Raw genomic sequence first — 13,040 nt, forward strand, 5'->3', positions numbered from 1 at the left:
TTGTGATCAAATATTTATTTTTAGTCTATTAGATCACCCAAAAACAAAACGCAAAAAAGCTTATCATAGCTGCATGCATCAATAAGTTATAAATAACTTTAAAATATTATAGTAAATATATTCACGTTATTAGTTGGGTTTTAAATTAGGAAAATAATCCTATACATTTTGCCTATTTAAAGTCATTATAAACCATTAGCTTAAATATTTTTTATATTATACTGAAGGACTAAGTCGTGTTTTACTAATAAATTACAGAATTTTAAGTAAATTAATAGTGCTAAACGTTTTTATATTCAGTTTATTTCAGAATGTTTAGTTAAAGGTTCCTCAACAATCCTTCATATTCCCCCCATAATTCCTTCTAAATTTTTACTCAAATTTGCATAAGCTCTTTGCTTATATCTGCTACTTTTTCCCAGTGCATTTTGGGGCAAATTGTTGTATTAATTAAGTTAATTGTAGCGCTTTCCAAGCTGATCATCCAATCGCGCGTGCAACGCCCGCACAATACACACAATACACTCACGAGAATGCGAGTAAAAGGCGAGTAAAACGCAAACACAGCGCGTAAACAGCCCCCTTTTGCAGCCCAGTAGCAGAGGCCGACTGCTGCTCCCCTTTGACCCCGCTGGTGTCCGGTGTCAATTGAGTGACCAGCAATTGATGATGGCCCAAAAAGCAGAACAAGGCAGCTCGGTGAGAACCGAGTGACTCGGATTCCCAGCTCTCTGAATGGGATGAGTACGATGAGTAGCTGGAAGAGCACTGCAGACTTGTGAATTAAATCATTGTCGTCCCATGTTGTTGTTTGTTGTGAGTTCTCCCGGCTAAAGCTCTCATTGTTGTTGTCCGTTTTATTAGCATTGATTATGGATTTAATTCACTCTTTTCGTGTGAGCAAATAAATGTGGAGTGCTGGCTGATGTAAATTTATGTAATTAAGGGGGCCCTTTTTGACTTAAAAACATTTCGTTTTGAGTAGTTTGAATTTTAAATTGTACGTATAAACTGAGATATAGTTCAAGGGGGATAACTGTTTATCCTTTCCTACCGTAAGTCCCAACTAAGAAAATTATATCCTAAATAACTGTCATAGCTGTTTGAACTTTCACCAAACGAATAGGAAGCAGCCAATTATTTTTAAGCTCCCATAAACCTATAAAAAACGTAATAACTTATTAATTATTATTGGCACTAAATTAGTTCCGCCAGTTATAACACATTCGTAAAAATATTCAAAGCACTTTCAAGCAATTTTAGTGTCTATAATAACTCACACCAAAATTATTCCACACATTTTTATAAACTTCTGATTTATTTTGCAAATTCACTTACAAAATTCTTATAAAATATTCGTCATGTAAAAAGAAGGAAATCAGGAAATGAAACTCCTTTAGAAACGCTGCATGCTTTCATTGATTTTCTCATAGATCCAATCGATATAATGATTGACCCGCACATAGACACCTGGCCGGTTCTTATAGCCGCAGTGCTGGCCCCACGATATAAGGCCATACAAGGTCTCGCCATCTGTGAATAAATAGGAAAAAGTAATCTCAAAATCATCTCAGTTATATTTTAAATATATAAGAAAGTATACCGTCATCGGGGCAGACCAGGGGACCGCCTGAGTCACCTTCGCAGGCGTCCACACTCTCGTCCATGAAGCCGGCACAGAACATGCCTGAAATTGAGTGGAAAACTTGAGGGGTTAATTCCTGCACAAACTGGTCTAAAACGCTCAATGCGAATCTCTATAATTAAACGGTCCAGTAATCATAATAGTTTAATTTCCTCACACCTTCTGACATGGCTGAACCATACACATTTGATTGCTTGCAGACGTGATCCGGAAGAATGGGCAGCTCAGCGGAGCCCAAGACTTGGGCGGGAGCTAAAGGAACATAAATAAAATAATTATTAGTCAAGGTGTATATAAAATATACAAAAAATTTCTTACTAGACACTCCAGCCTTAATGGAACCCCAACCGGAAATCGTGCAGTTACGGTTTTCCACCAGCTCGCCATTCTTCTCCGGCAGGCAAATCGGCTGGACATAGTCACTGAACTTCAGAGGAGTCTTTAGGACAACCAAGGCAATATCATTGTTCATGTGCGTTCCCTTGCGGAACTCCTCGTGTATGTACCAGGTCTCAATGAATGTGTCCACTTCGGAGGACTCGGCTATGTTGGCATAGTGGTCGCCCACGCGAACAAAGTAAGCTCCCTTTTGCGTTCCATACACACAGTGGGCAGCAGTGAGGAGGTGACGCTTGGAGATCACCACGGCTCCACACCAATGGCTAGAGATGTGACCGCGTCCCCGAGTTCTAATGGTGGCCTGCCATGGGTGACGACCACGCTGCGCCACATTTCCCCGGACCACGCGCTCCTCGTGATGGGCATACTCATCGGTCAGGTCATCCTTGAAGATTCCACAGCGTCGGGGTGTGCGCAGAGCCTTGCTGGAACGCTCCCACAGTCCGATTTGATTGTAGGATTTCGCTGCACTCTCCTGCCGACCGCCTTTTATGGGATTCTGCGATAACTTCTGGCTACGTGGTGGGGGTCCAGCGGTGCAGTGCAAGGCCACATCCTCGGTGTGATTGCAGTTGTTTTCGCCCCAATTCCAGTGGCTGCACTTGTCTATACCCGTCTCATTGCCGAAGCACATGACCTGGTCCAGCCAAATGGGACCATTGCCATTGCCAAAGATGTTCTTTTCGATGGTCTGAGTGGAGGTGATTAACAAGGTTTAATAATTTTTTAAAATAAAATTAATAAAGCTTAACATTCTCACCGCTGGTCCATAGAAACCCATGGAGTTGCAGGCCACTTGGGCGGACTTCTGGTTAAAGTCATCATCGCAGACACTGCCCCAGACGCCATGGTACTTGACCTCCAGACGGCCCTCGGTGGGGCTGCGTCCGCCCTCCAGACGATACTGAACGGGAGCCTATTAGGAAAAGGTAAGGATGGTAGTAAATGACAGACATAATAATTATATAAATTTCAGAATAATAAAATTTATTCTTTGAGCGATTAAATAAATATAAAATTATAATTATATCTTAAACTCAACAGACAATCTCTAAAAATGTATCGTTATTTTTTCACTTATTATCATATCGGTTCCTTATAAAAAATAATAGTTTTAAGACACCTTCAGTCTCATTAGTTTTCATATATCATTCATATTTTCTCTCATATTTCTTCTACAAAAGTTATTACTCGTAGTTTCCATCATGGAAAACCGAAAATGCAAACCCACCTGACAGACGGCAGCACATTCGTCTGACTTATCCGCACAATCCTCGGTGTTGTCGCAAACAAAGGCCGGCGGTATGCACTCCTTGGAGGTGTGGCATAGCCAGTAGTTGTTGGGGCACTTCATCACCGGCACCTTGCAGATGACGCCCGCCACCTCGTCGACGCCGCAGTTGTGAACGCCCCAACCCTTAAAGGGGCACTCGCTCAGCTTCGTTTCGTTGCCGCGACACTCGACCTCATCCATCACATAGTTAAAATCCTGATTTGGCGGAGCATAGAAAGAGCTTCCGCGCACCTCCTGGGCACCCATTGGGAAGCCCAGTTCCCGGCACACAACATCGGCGTCCTTAAGGCCGAACTTGTCATCGCAAACATAGCCCCACTGGCCATTTGCTGAAAAAGGATTAAGAGGTTTCAGTAGAGTGTCAAAAGCAAATTCGAGAAATCAACTCACCTTTGACTTCAATGCGCCCCATGTGTGGTTTTTCGCCGCCCGTTAAGCGCACTTCGTAGTCCCTGGGTGGGCAGTTGAGCTCGTCCTTGCCATTGTCACAGTTCTTCTGGCCATTGCATACCTGCTCCTTCTTCAGGCACTTGCCATTTCCACAATCAAACTCGCAATCTTCGGTGAAACTCGAGCGGACACCAACTTTGGGAGTCACTTCCTCGGCATTGGGATTGGGTTCCCAATCCTCCTCCTGCTCCTCCTCCGGCTGGTGGTCTGGCTCAACGGCCTTGGGGAAGGGATTGGGCAGCTCTGGGTGGCGACGATGGAAGTCGGCACTGTGCTCATGATGGGGATGATGTTTTTGGTGGTGGTGGGGCGAGGGATAGGGATTGTGGTTGGGATAGTGCTTCGAGAACGGATCTGGTAGATTTGGATGGCGCCGGTGGTAGTCACGACTGTGACCAGGCGCATGCCAATTGTTTGTTGCCGTCGTTGTAGTTGTTGGGGTCGTGTCAATCATGGCCCGGCGGGTGCTCCGGTGGAAGTTTGTCGAGGAGTACGTGGAGCTGGGATCTAGGGTCTGCTCGGTTCGGGCCGTCTCCCTGGCATCTGGAAAAACATAGTCGTCGTCAACGGAGTCCAGGCTCTCCTGTTCCCCGGCTTTGATCAGTTCGGCGTCGTAGTCTAGGTCGGGTTTGGAGGGAGGAATTGGAGTGGTACTCCGGGTAGTGGTACTCCGGATATTGGTGCTCCGAGTTGTGGAAGTGGTGGTGCTGGGGGTGGTAGTTGGTGGTTTGCTAATCACCGAAACAATGGCGGATTCAGCCTGCTTGGCCAGCTTCTCTTGGGCATTGCCACTGTGATTGAAATAGGGACGCAGCATGAGCTTAAGAGCCTCCTTCATGGCCAATTCAGAGTTGGGATCAGCGCCTGCTGGAGACTTCCCAGAGTTGGGACTATAGAACTTGTGGTCAAAGGGAGGTGGCACTAGAGCACTTTTCTGTGTTGTGGTTGTAAAGTCATCGTCGTCATAAAAGGACTCCTCCTCTTCGGGATTAAAGGGATCGGGCTCATAAGTCGGCGTCTTAGTCACCACAGCTGGCACTTTGGCCCAGGAAGCATTTCGAGAATGCGAGATCCCAGCATAGGAGGGGCTGTAATGGGGGTGACTGGGATTCCGCGGAGGAGCGGTTCCATTACCCAAGGGAGGATATATGGGAAAGGTGTGCAGTCTGCTTCCCAACTGCGGCAAGGGAGTTTGCGATGATGGTGTGGGAGTAGGTGTCGGTGTGGGAAAAGGAGAAGTTTTTGGATCAGTGGGAGGATCTGCTCTAGGAGGCAAGAGACCGCCGTATAGATTAGATTCATTTGACAAGGGCAAAGCATTGGATCCCTGTGGATCTTCTGGTCTGTGCTGATTTGGAGGACTCCTGGGATCATAGTTAGAAGGAACTGGTGCTTGCCCAGGCTGTAAATGACTGCCTCTCGGTGCCGTGCCACTGGGCAACTGATCTGGATAAAAGCGGGGCGGTGATCCCGGCAAAGGGGGCGACCCCTGGGAGGGCGGAACTTCGTCATAGGGATCTTGGGGTTTCTGTTGGTCATCGTAGTCCAGGTCAAGGGGCCTCTGTCCTGATAGAAGAGGATTATAGCTTGCGGGTTCTCTGCTAGCACCAGGAGAGGCGGGATTTATGGGTCGTTGTCCACCCAGAGGAGCAAGTGGTGGCATGGGTTGCCAGCCGTTTCCCGGCGAGCCGTGATCAATTCTGCGGCTATATCCTTGGCGAGAGGGAACTGGCCTTTCTCGCTCTGGTTCCTTCTCCTCCAGAACGGGTTGGGCATAGTAGACCTGGCCAGGATTGCTGGGTGCAATGGGCGCCATGGGGGCCAGAGGTGTCTTATAGGTACTATGATATTTACGGTTCGGCTGCAGCGATCCCTCCACATAGAGGACATTCTGGGAGGGTTCACGCTGAACGTAGGAGCTTTCCTGGCCAGACCAGGATCCTTGCTGATGATGAGGGTTTTGCTCCAACCCGATGCCTGCTGGTCGCTGCATATTCATATCCCTCCAGCGATCGCCTTCGCTGATCACCCGAGTTGTGGTTGTCGTCTTGGTTGTGTAGCGATTGCCCCACTGATCGCGGCCAGAAGTCTCGTAGGACTTCGACTGTCGATTGTCTGAAAGCAGAGAGGGAAACTTAAAAAGAGCGAGACTTGGTCCCAGGGGTTAGTAACCATTGGAGGGAGCTATCCAGCCACCGGATGTGCCCTCTACCCGAACCAGATAATCGGACCGATCGTGGCTCGGCAGCTTCTCGTCCAGGACACACAATCTGCGCGAGACGCTGAAAATTTGTTGGCTGGGACAGTCGTAAATCGCGGCGTGCCCAGGCTCGCAGCGGAGATATTTGCTGGACACCCGAGGATGAGGCAGTGAGCCAGTGATGCCTTCGGGACAGGCGGGCACAGCGCCCTCGGCCATCATCTTCTGAGTCCAATCGTAAATGATGTGCAGCTCATTGAGCGTGTATAGGCGATCCTCACGCTGCACCTGTCCCTGGGGCTTGCAAATTCCATGAGACACACTAAAGTGCTGCTCCTCCGGACAACTAAGCAGAGTCATGCCATTGGGACCGCAGCTAAGATACTGGGAACAGTCAAATGGATACACATAGAAACCAATGGCCCCACGGGGACAGCCCAGAACTGCAAAGGAAGATTGATCAGGAGCTAGTCTTAGCCCTAGGTTTTCTCCACTCACGATCCTCCTGCTCGGATTGTTGCTTGACGAACGGAATGCGGTCTGTGGCGACCACCAGATGCTCAGGCAGACAGTAGCCACGCGAAATGCTGAACACGTCGAGGGGCAGACACTGCCTGACCAGCGTGTGACCCTCAATGCAGGTCAGGTAGCCCATGGCGTCGAAGGGATTGGGGAACAAGCCGTTGACCCTCTGCGGACACATCAGAGGAGCCGGCGGAGCCGAAGGCTGAACTCCTCCTGGATAGTAGGAGGCTCCACCTTGTGAGTAGGGTCCGCCAGCTGATTGATAGCCTCCCGTAAATTTATTAGTCGTTTGGTATCCTCCGTTAGGTACAGAAGCGCCATGAGATCCACCTTGCGCTTGGGAAGACCATTGGTATCCCCCATTATTTTGGGAATATGGTGGATATCCTCCAGTAGATTGGGAAGGCTGTTGGTAACCTCCAGAAGATTGATGAGCTTGTTGATAGCCTCCAGAGAATTGAGAAGGCTGTTGGTAGCCTCCAGAAGGTTGAGCAGATGGCTGATAGCCTCCAGTGAACTGAGAAGGTTGTTGGTAACCACCAGAAGTTTGAGTATTTTGTTGGTATCCTCCGGAATATTGAGGTTGTTGGTATCCTCCAGTGACTGGCGACAAAGGCTGGTATCCAGCCGACGAGTGGGGTGGCGGCTGATATTGTCCAGTTGGCTTAGCAGGGGACTGGACACCTCCAATCGATGGGGAAGGGTAAGAGTAAGGGGGTGTCTGGTATTCAGTAGCTTGGTCAGGTCGCTGGTAACGTCCAGTTAGTGCTATGGCTCCATTCGACGGATATCCTCCGTTTCTTCCCTGCTCTTGTTCCTCATCCGCCTCCTGACTCAATTCGTGCTGCGTCTCGCTTAAGTACTCCACCCTATCAAAGGCATCGGTCACCTTATCCCTGACCACGCACTTCTGCTGGGAGATGCTGAACACCTCACCCTGGTCGCAGCTTCCGATGGAGGTCTGCTGGTCCCGACATATTAAGTACTTGGTGCAGTCGAAGGGATGCAGATAGTAGCCCTGAGCTTGGGGAGGACACGTCAGCGTTGTGAGGTCCTGCATGAAATCCGCTGCGGATGGAAAGATCACCTAGTATCCACTTGGAAGTTCATTGGGGGAAGAGCTTACTCGAGAACTGCACACTGATGTAGGCATGATCCAGATAATCGTGGGCAGACAAAAGGTGCCTCGCCACGCACTCGCGCTTGGACAGACTGTAGAGAGAGCCCGAGGGACAACACACGACCTGGAGAAGACCATTCTGGCACTTCACAAAGTGACCGGCATGGAAGGGATAGGGGTAGTTGCCCTGAAGAGTGGGCGGACATCCTCTGAGGGGCGACTGGTGAACCTGGGCATCCTGATAGGTGTAAGTTGTTGTCGTTGTCGTTAGCTCTTCCCAGAACTTCACACGGTCTCCATTTATTACTTGGCGACTTGGACGACAAGCTCGCTGGGATAAACTGAAAGCCATTTGCGGTCCACAGCTAAGGATGGACATCTTGCCACCGTCGGAGCAACGCACATATTTGCCGGCATCGTAGGGATACAAATGGAGCCCATCGGTGCCACCAGGACAAGCGGAGAGGATCATGGCTGGGAGATCGAAACGTTGAAAGACTTGTAATCAGTATCCAATCGCAGGACTTACACAGCTCATGGCTGATCTCAGAGACCACATAGGACACATAATCGGTGTAGACCAGCTGCGTCTTGGGCTGACAAGTTCCCCAAGAAATGCTGAACACATGACCAGACTCACAACTCTGCACTGCCAGTTTTGCAGCCTTGCAGAGGAGGAACTTGGTTTGGTCGAAGGGATGCACGAACTGACCGTCTGCCCCATGTGGACACAAGAGATCTGACAGGTGTTCAGAGGTTGGAGAGGGATTGTCTAGGAGGGAGCACAGAAATTACATCTTAATCTAACCAGGCAAGCAAAGTATGGAAGCAATATGGAGAACCAAACCCAAATGGAGAAGCAGGTGAATAGAGCTCTTAATTCCCTAGGAGCACGACTTACAGGCAGTTTGTGGTGGGGAGTAAGTCTGGACTGGGCCCGTTGGGTAGCCGGGACTTGGATGGCCCTGGCTGAGTTGGTTCAGACCCGCTGAAGAGCTCCTGCCACTGCAGTCCACCTTATTGGCAAAGTCACAAGTGCCACTCGCTGTGCTGAAGGCAGTTCCAGGTCCACAATCCTTGACATAGGTCAGCCCATTGGCACATTCCAGGAACTTGGCACAATCAAATGGATGGGCATGAAGGCCAGAAACGCCTGGCGGACAGCTAATATCCCCGGCGTAGTCCAAGCTCTTTTCCTTCGGTATGGGTTCCGTCATATGATGAGTTGTCGTCACCGTTGTCTCGATCAGGTATTCCACACGATCGTTGGGCTTCTTGACCTCATCTTTAGGCAAGCACCTTTGCTGGGGAATGCTAAAGACTTCTCCCTGATGACAGCTCTCAATGTAAGTCTGTTGGTTGAAGCACTTGATGTACTTGGTGCAATCGAAAGGATGCAGATAGTAACCCTCGGTTTGGGGAGGACAAGTCACCGTCGATAGATCGTCCATAAATTCAGCTGAGAAGAAGGAGGAGCTGTCAATCTGGAAGTCAATTTTAAAATAGGCTCCTCTGGGGCTTACTCGAAAACTGAACACTGATATAGGCGTAATCCAGGTAGTCATGGGCCGCCAAAAGGTGTCGAGCCACGCACTCGTGCTGGGACAGACTGAAGAGCGTTCCCGTGGGACAACACACAATCTCCAGCACTCCATTCTGGCACTTTATATAATGGCCAGCATGGAAAGGATAGGCATAGTTCTTTCGGAGATTAGATGGACACGACTTGAGTGAGGAGAGCTGACTCTGAGATCGACCCTGGCTGTCCTGATAGTAGGTAGTCGTAGTATGAACCTGAATCTCCTCCCAGAACTTGACCCGATCTGCCTGGTTTACTTGACGACGTGGCAGACAAGCCCTTTGGGACAAACTGAATGCCTTCTGGGGATCACAGCTCAAGATGGACATCCTGCCGCCAGCGGAGCACTGAACATACCTGCCGGCATCGTAGGGATACAGGTGATACCCCTCGATGTCGCCAGGACAGGAAGTTAGGATAAACGCTAGTAGAATTTCTTAATATAGGAGAGTTTTCAAGGACATTGCATTAGACTTACAATACTCAAGGCTGATCAGAGAGATAATTAAGGTCACATAATCGGAGACCACTAACTGCGACTTGGGGTGACAGTAACCCCTAGATATGCTGAACACATAGCCGGGCTGACAGCTCTGCACCATGTTAACCTTGCAGTTTATGAACTTGGTCTGATCGAAGGGATGGACGAACAGACCCACAGCTCCCGCGGGACACAGGAGATTGTTCACCTGAAGCGCGGCAGAGGTCAAAGCGGAAGCTGGTACAAGGCAGAAGGATTAGCATTACAAATATACAGGAAGGATAAAGTAGAGTAGAGTATATAGAGTAGCAAAGCATGAACCCAAAGCGCAGGATGAGTAGGAAACCCCAAAATGGATAAGCAGAATGAACCAAGCGAAGCGAAGGCAGGCAGGATAAGAAATGAAATCGAACTTACAGGAGGTCTGAGCGGAGCCTGAGTAAACACATACCAATCTGAAGCCGTCAAAGATCTGACCCTGCGGACACTGCTCCACCTGAGGCTGGACGCCGATGCCGCAGCGCAGATACTTGTGCGGGTCGTGGGGATGCGGATGGAGGCCACGTGTGCCGGGCGGACAGCCCAGCTGCTCCGAGGACACCGCAGAGTAGGCTGACCCGAGTGTTAGTAACGAATTAACAATAGGCATTGCTTATACGTACCATGGCCCGATGATCCTGATCCACCAGCACCGCCACAGTTGACGGTACCTTTGTGAACGCAGACAAGCAGCGATGGATTGAAAGCCGTTCCTGGTCCGCAATCCTGGATAAAGGCATGACCATTGGCGCAGTTAAGGAACTTGGTGCAGTCCGTAGGATGCGGATGCAATCCATTCACACCATTGGGACACTTGGGATCGCTGTCCAACTGCCTCAAACGCCCCAAGCGAGTGGTTTCCGCTGGCGCCACGGCTCCTCCTCCGGCTGACGAACAATCCACATTGGTGGGATGATCGCACTGAAGAGTCTTGGGATTGAAGAGCGTTCCCGGTGAACAGGTCTGGATGGTGGCGCTGCCACCGTTGCAGTTTACAAAGCGATGGCAGTCATGGGGATAGGCCACAAGACCCTGAAAATTTTGTGGACACGCCGATTCCCGCTGGTAAATCGGCTGCTGTTCTCCTCCATAGGCTGAGTGCCCTGAGTGTGCTGCTGATAACCCCACTTGTTCCGCCTGCTCACTGCCGCTCCGGTAACCGCTGCCTCCTGATCGATAAGCTATAACCCCGGGTCGCTGCGCAGGCACAATTATGAAATATTATTGCAAAATTGGAAGCAATTAAGAGCGATATTTAGCGCTAATAGCTTATAATTAGGATCAATTTCGGGTTCGGAATAATTTCTTAAGAAACTTTAAATTAAAAGCGGTTTAAAAATTAAATATAAGCACATGTGTTGATATTTAACAAGTTTATTATATTATAACTTTACTGTAAGATCAGATTTTAACAAAGATTTCACTTGATCCTTGAGGAAATTCACTATTTTAAAAAAGAATACTAACATCCACTAGCAGGATCGCCAGGATAAGGCCCAGGATGGCCCACTTGGCCATTGTATTCAAATTTTACTTTATTCACTGGATTTTATATACTAATATTTCCTATATAGCACCGATGCTGATAGCAACTTTACTCGAATATGCGCACAATTTCAGTTTTTTCGTTATGATCCCGTCCAAGTGCCAGGCTCGACTGACTCAACCAACGAGATCGCATTTCAATTGGGGCTCGGGATGAATCTGTAGCCCCAACGCTGCCGCTGATAGAGATGCTCTCGGATGTCACCGAGCCAATTGAGTGGACGTAGGCACTATCTTTGCTAGTAATCTCAAGACCTTTCTCGCCGCCTTATCTCCTTGTCCCCTTGTTTTGTTTGCCTTTTCTTTCGGGGGTTTTCACTCGTTTATTTGCTTTTGAGGAAAATGAAGATGATGCAGCCCCTAGGGTACTGATGATGATGATGATTTACAGTGGCGCAGTCGTATTTAAGGGTTGTCTATATTTACATAATTGCCAACGCATTAAAACAAACTCAACGTCTTACCTTAAAATAAAACTAGACTAAATCATTTGGTCGCCGGCGGCTGAGTCTTATCAGCAGGTGAAGACCGCTCCACGAGCCCGACCCGCTGCTGAATCTTCAGCCAGAGCAGATCGTACGGCTGGTCGAGTTCCGTTTGGGTCTTGGGAATTCCCACAGATCGTCGCACTTCCGGCGAGAGGAGCAGCAGATTTTGGGCGAGGCCAAAGCTGCTGGAGGCTACCCAGTAAACACAGAGCGCCGACGGCACCGTGCAGGCCACGGGAACCATCACAACACTGAGGCCTCGGAACACATAATTCATAGCGTTTTGCAGCCGTGTGGCAGGACGTGTACGGGACATGGACTGCACCTCAATGATGGCCAGGTTTATGAGGCCCAGGGCCACTGGCAAGATGTAGGAGCTGTCCACCACTGTAAGGTTGGGTATCCAACCAAATCCTCCGATGGTCATCTCTGTGGCCACGATCTGGGCCTGTATACTCGTGGGATCCGGCAGCAAGTAGACTAGATTTCGCAGTGCAACCGACTGGAAGATCCACAGTGGCACCTGGCCCCACAGCACGATGAGGGTTTTCATGGGATGACAGTTGTCTCGGATTATGAGTTTCTGCCACTGCTTTTTTATCTGAGGAAGAAGGATTATTAGGATTGCCTGGGAAAAAGGGGTTTTAATCGCACAAACCGAACGTTGGTAGACGACCTGCGTCTGCTTGTCGGTCCACTTGAACTTGTGCTTGGCCATCGCCGCCTCCCGCTTTAGCTCCTCCACAATGGCGGGCATTTCCAGCGCTATCCTCTCGATCCTGGCCGTGATCCGGTGCTGGTAAACGGTCAGCGGCAAGGTGACAACGCTGCGGAACAGAAATGTGGACAGCACAATGGAGGCCCACCAGGGAAGGCCACTGTAGTCGTGTATCTGGATAAGCGCATCCTGCATATAAGCCACTGGAGTGCTGTTCGATAAAGTCTGCCAGAATCCCACCATCCCGCTGGCATTAGCCACTTGGACACTTGTCGCGGCCGTCACCGCCGCTTCCGTGGATGCCGGGCGGTGATTGCTAGTGTCATTTAGGAATGTAGCTCCGGGATAAGAGTTTTTATAGGTTCCAGCAAGGATTGGCCTCCTGCAGGCACGGTAAAGCAGCAGTGCTGCCATTGTTAAAACAAGAAATTCGACTAAATCGCGAGGTAAACAATACAAAATGCATAACAGACAACAGCTGACCGAGCCGCAGTGTGACCGCACACATAGCGGCTAGTGATGGCAAAACATCGGAGCACTATCGATACCATCGGTGT

At 49.3% G+C, this 13,040-nt stretch overlaps 2 protein-coding genes across 5 annotated transcripts; both read right to left on the reverse strand.

Annotated features, from left to right (window-relative positions):
* Window positions 1-1,297: 1,297 nt before the first annotated feature.
* On the reverse strand, window positions 1,298-11,341 carry teq (Tequila). 3 transcript variants are annotated; one of them, XM_017172805.3, is made up of 18 exons: window positions 11,200-11,341; window positions 10,356-10,929; window positions 10,111-10,305; window positions 9,691-9,930; window positions 9,157-9,636; window positions 8,535-9,092; window positions 8,163-8,405; window positions 7,640-8,107; window positions 6,487-7,581; window positions 5,961-6,431; window positions 5,643-5,903; window positions 3,729-4,331; window positions 3,276-3,667; window positions 2,805-2,960; window positions 1,964-2,735; window positions 1,805-1,897; window positions 1,604-1,687; window positions 1,298-1,533 (listed from the first exon to the last, which is right to left on the reverse strand). In XM_017172805.3, exons 1-18 carry the CDS (start codon window positions 11,248-11,250, stop codon window positions 1,397-1,399), a joined length of 6,873 nt encoding a protein of 2,290 aa, XP_017028294.1. In that variant the 5' UTR covers window positions 11,251-11,341; the 3' UTR covers window positions 1,298-1,396. The 3 variants fall into 3 exon arrangements, with proteins under 3 accessions (XP_017028294.1, XP_017028293.1, XP_017028295.1); XM_017172804.3 differs by having other exon boundaries at window positions 3,729-5,903; XM_017172806.3 differs by lacking the exons at window positions 5,961-6,431; window positions 6,487-7,581; window positions 7,640-8,107; ... (3 more) ...; window positions 9,691-9,930; window positions 10,111-10,305 and having other exon boundaries at window positions 3,729-5,903.
* Window positions 11,342-11,511: 170 nt separating this feature from the next.
* Window positions 11,512-12,983, reverse strand: LOC108078768 (cytochrome c oxidase assembly protein COX18, mitochondrial). Of its 2 annotated transcripts, XM_017172810.3 has the most exons (3): window positions 12,424-12,983; window positions 11,742-12,366; window positions 11,512-11,645 (listed from the first exon to the last, which is right to left on the reverse strand). In XM_017172810.3, exons 1-2 carry the CDS (start codon window positions 12,895-12,897, stop codon window positions 11,764-11,766), a joined length of 1,077 nt encoding a protein of 358 aa, XP_017028299.1. In that variant the 5' UTR covers window positions 12,898-12,983; the 3' UTR covers window positions 11,512-11,645; window positions 11,742-11,763. The 2 variants fall into 2 exon arrangements, with proteins under 2 accessions (XP_017028299.1, XP_017028298.1); XM_017172809.3 differs by lacking the exon at window positions 11,512-11,645 and having other exon boundaries at window positions 11,677-12,366.
* Window positions 12,984-13,040: the final 57 nt, after the last annotated feature.

This window comes from Drosophila kikkawai, chromosome 3L (assembly GCF_030179895.1).
Source record: "Drosophila kikkawai strain 14028-0561.14 chromosome 3L, DkikHiC1v2, whole genome shotgun sequence".
NCBI classification, from domain to species: domain Eukaryota; kingdom Metazoa; phylum Arthropoda; class Insecta; order Diptera; family Drosophilidae; genus Drosophila; species Drosophila kikkawai.

Bases quoted from the DNA above. Each gene is read 5' to 3' on its own strand.
- teq (XM_017172804.3), bottom strand. From the start codon at position 11,250: ATGGCCAAGTGGGCCATCCTGGGCCTTATCCTGGCGATCCTGCTAGTG. The intron at 7,582-7,639 runs GTAAGCTCTTCC...TTCCATCCGCAG, and splicing joins CATCAGTGTGCAGTTCTCGA to CGGATTTCATGCAGGACCTC. The intron at 5,904-5,960 runs GTTACTAACCCC...CTCTGCTTTCAG, and splicing joins CTGGATAGCTCCCTCCAATG to ACAATCGACAGTCGAAGTCC.
- LOC108078768 (XM_017172810.3), bottom strand. From the start codon at position 12,897: ATGGCAGCACTGCTGCTTTACCGTGCCTGCAGGAGGCCAATCCTTGCT. The intron at 12,367-12,423 runs GTTTGTGCGATT...CTTCTTCCTCAG, and splicing joins AGGTCGTCTACCAACGTTCG to ATAAAAAAGCAGTGGCAGAA.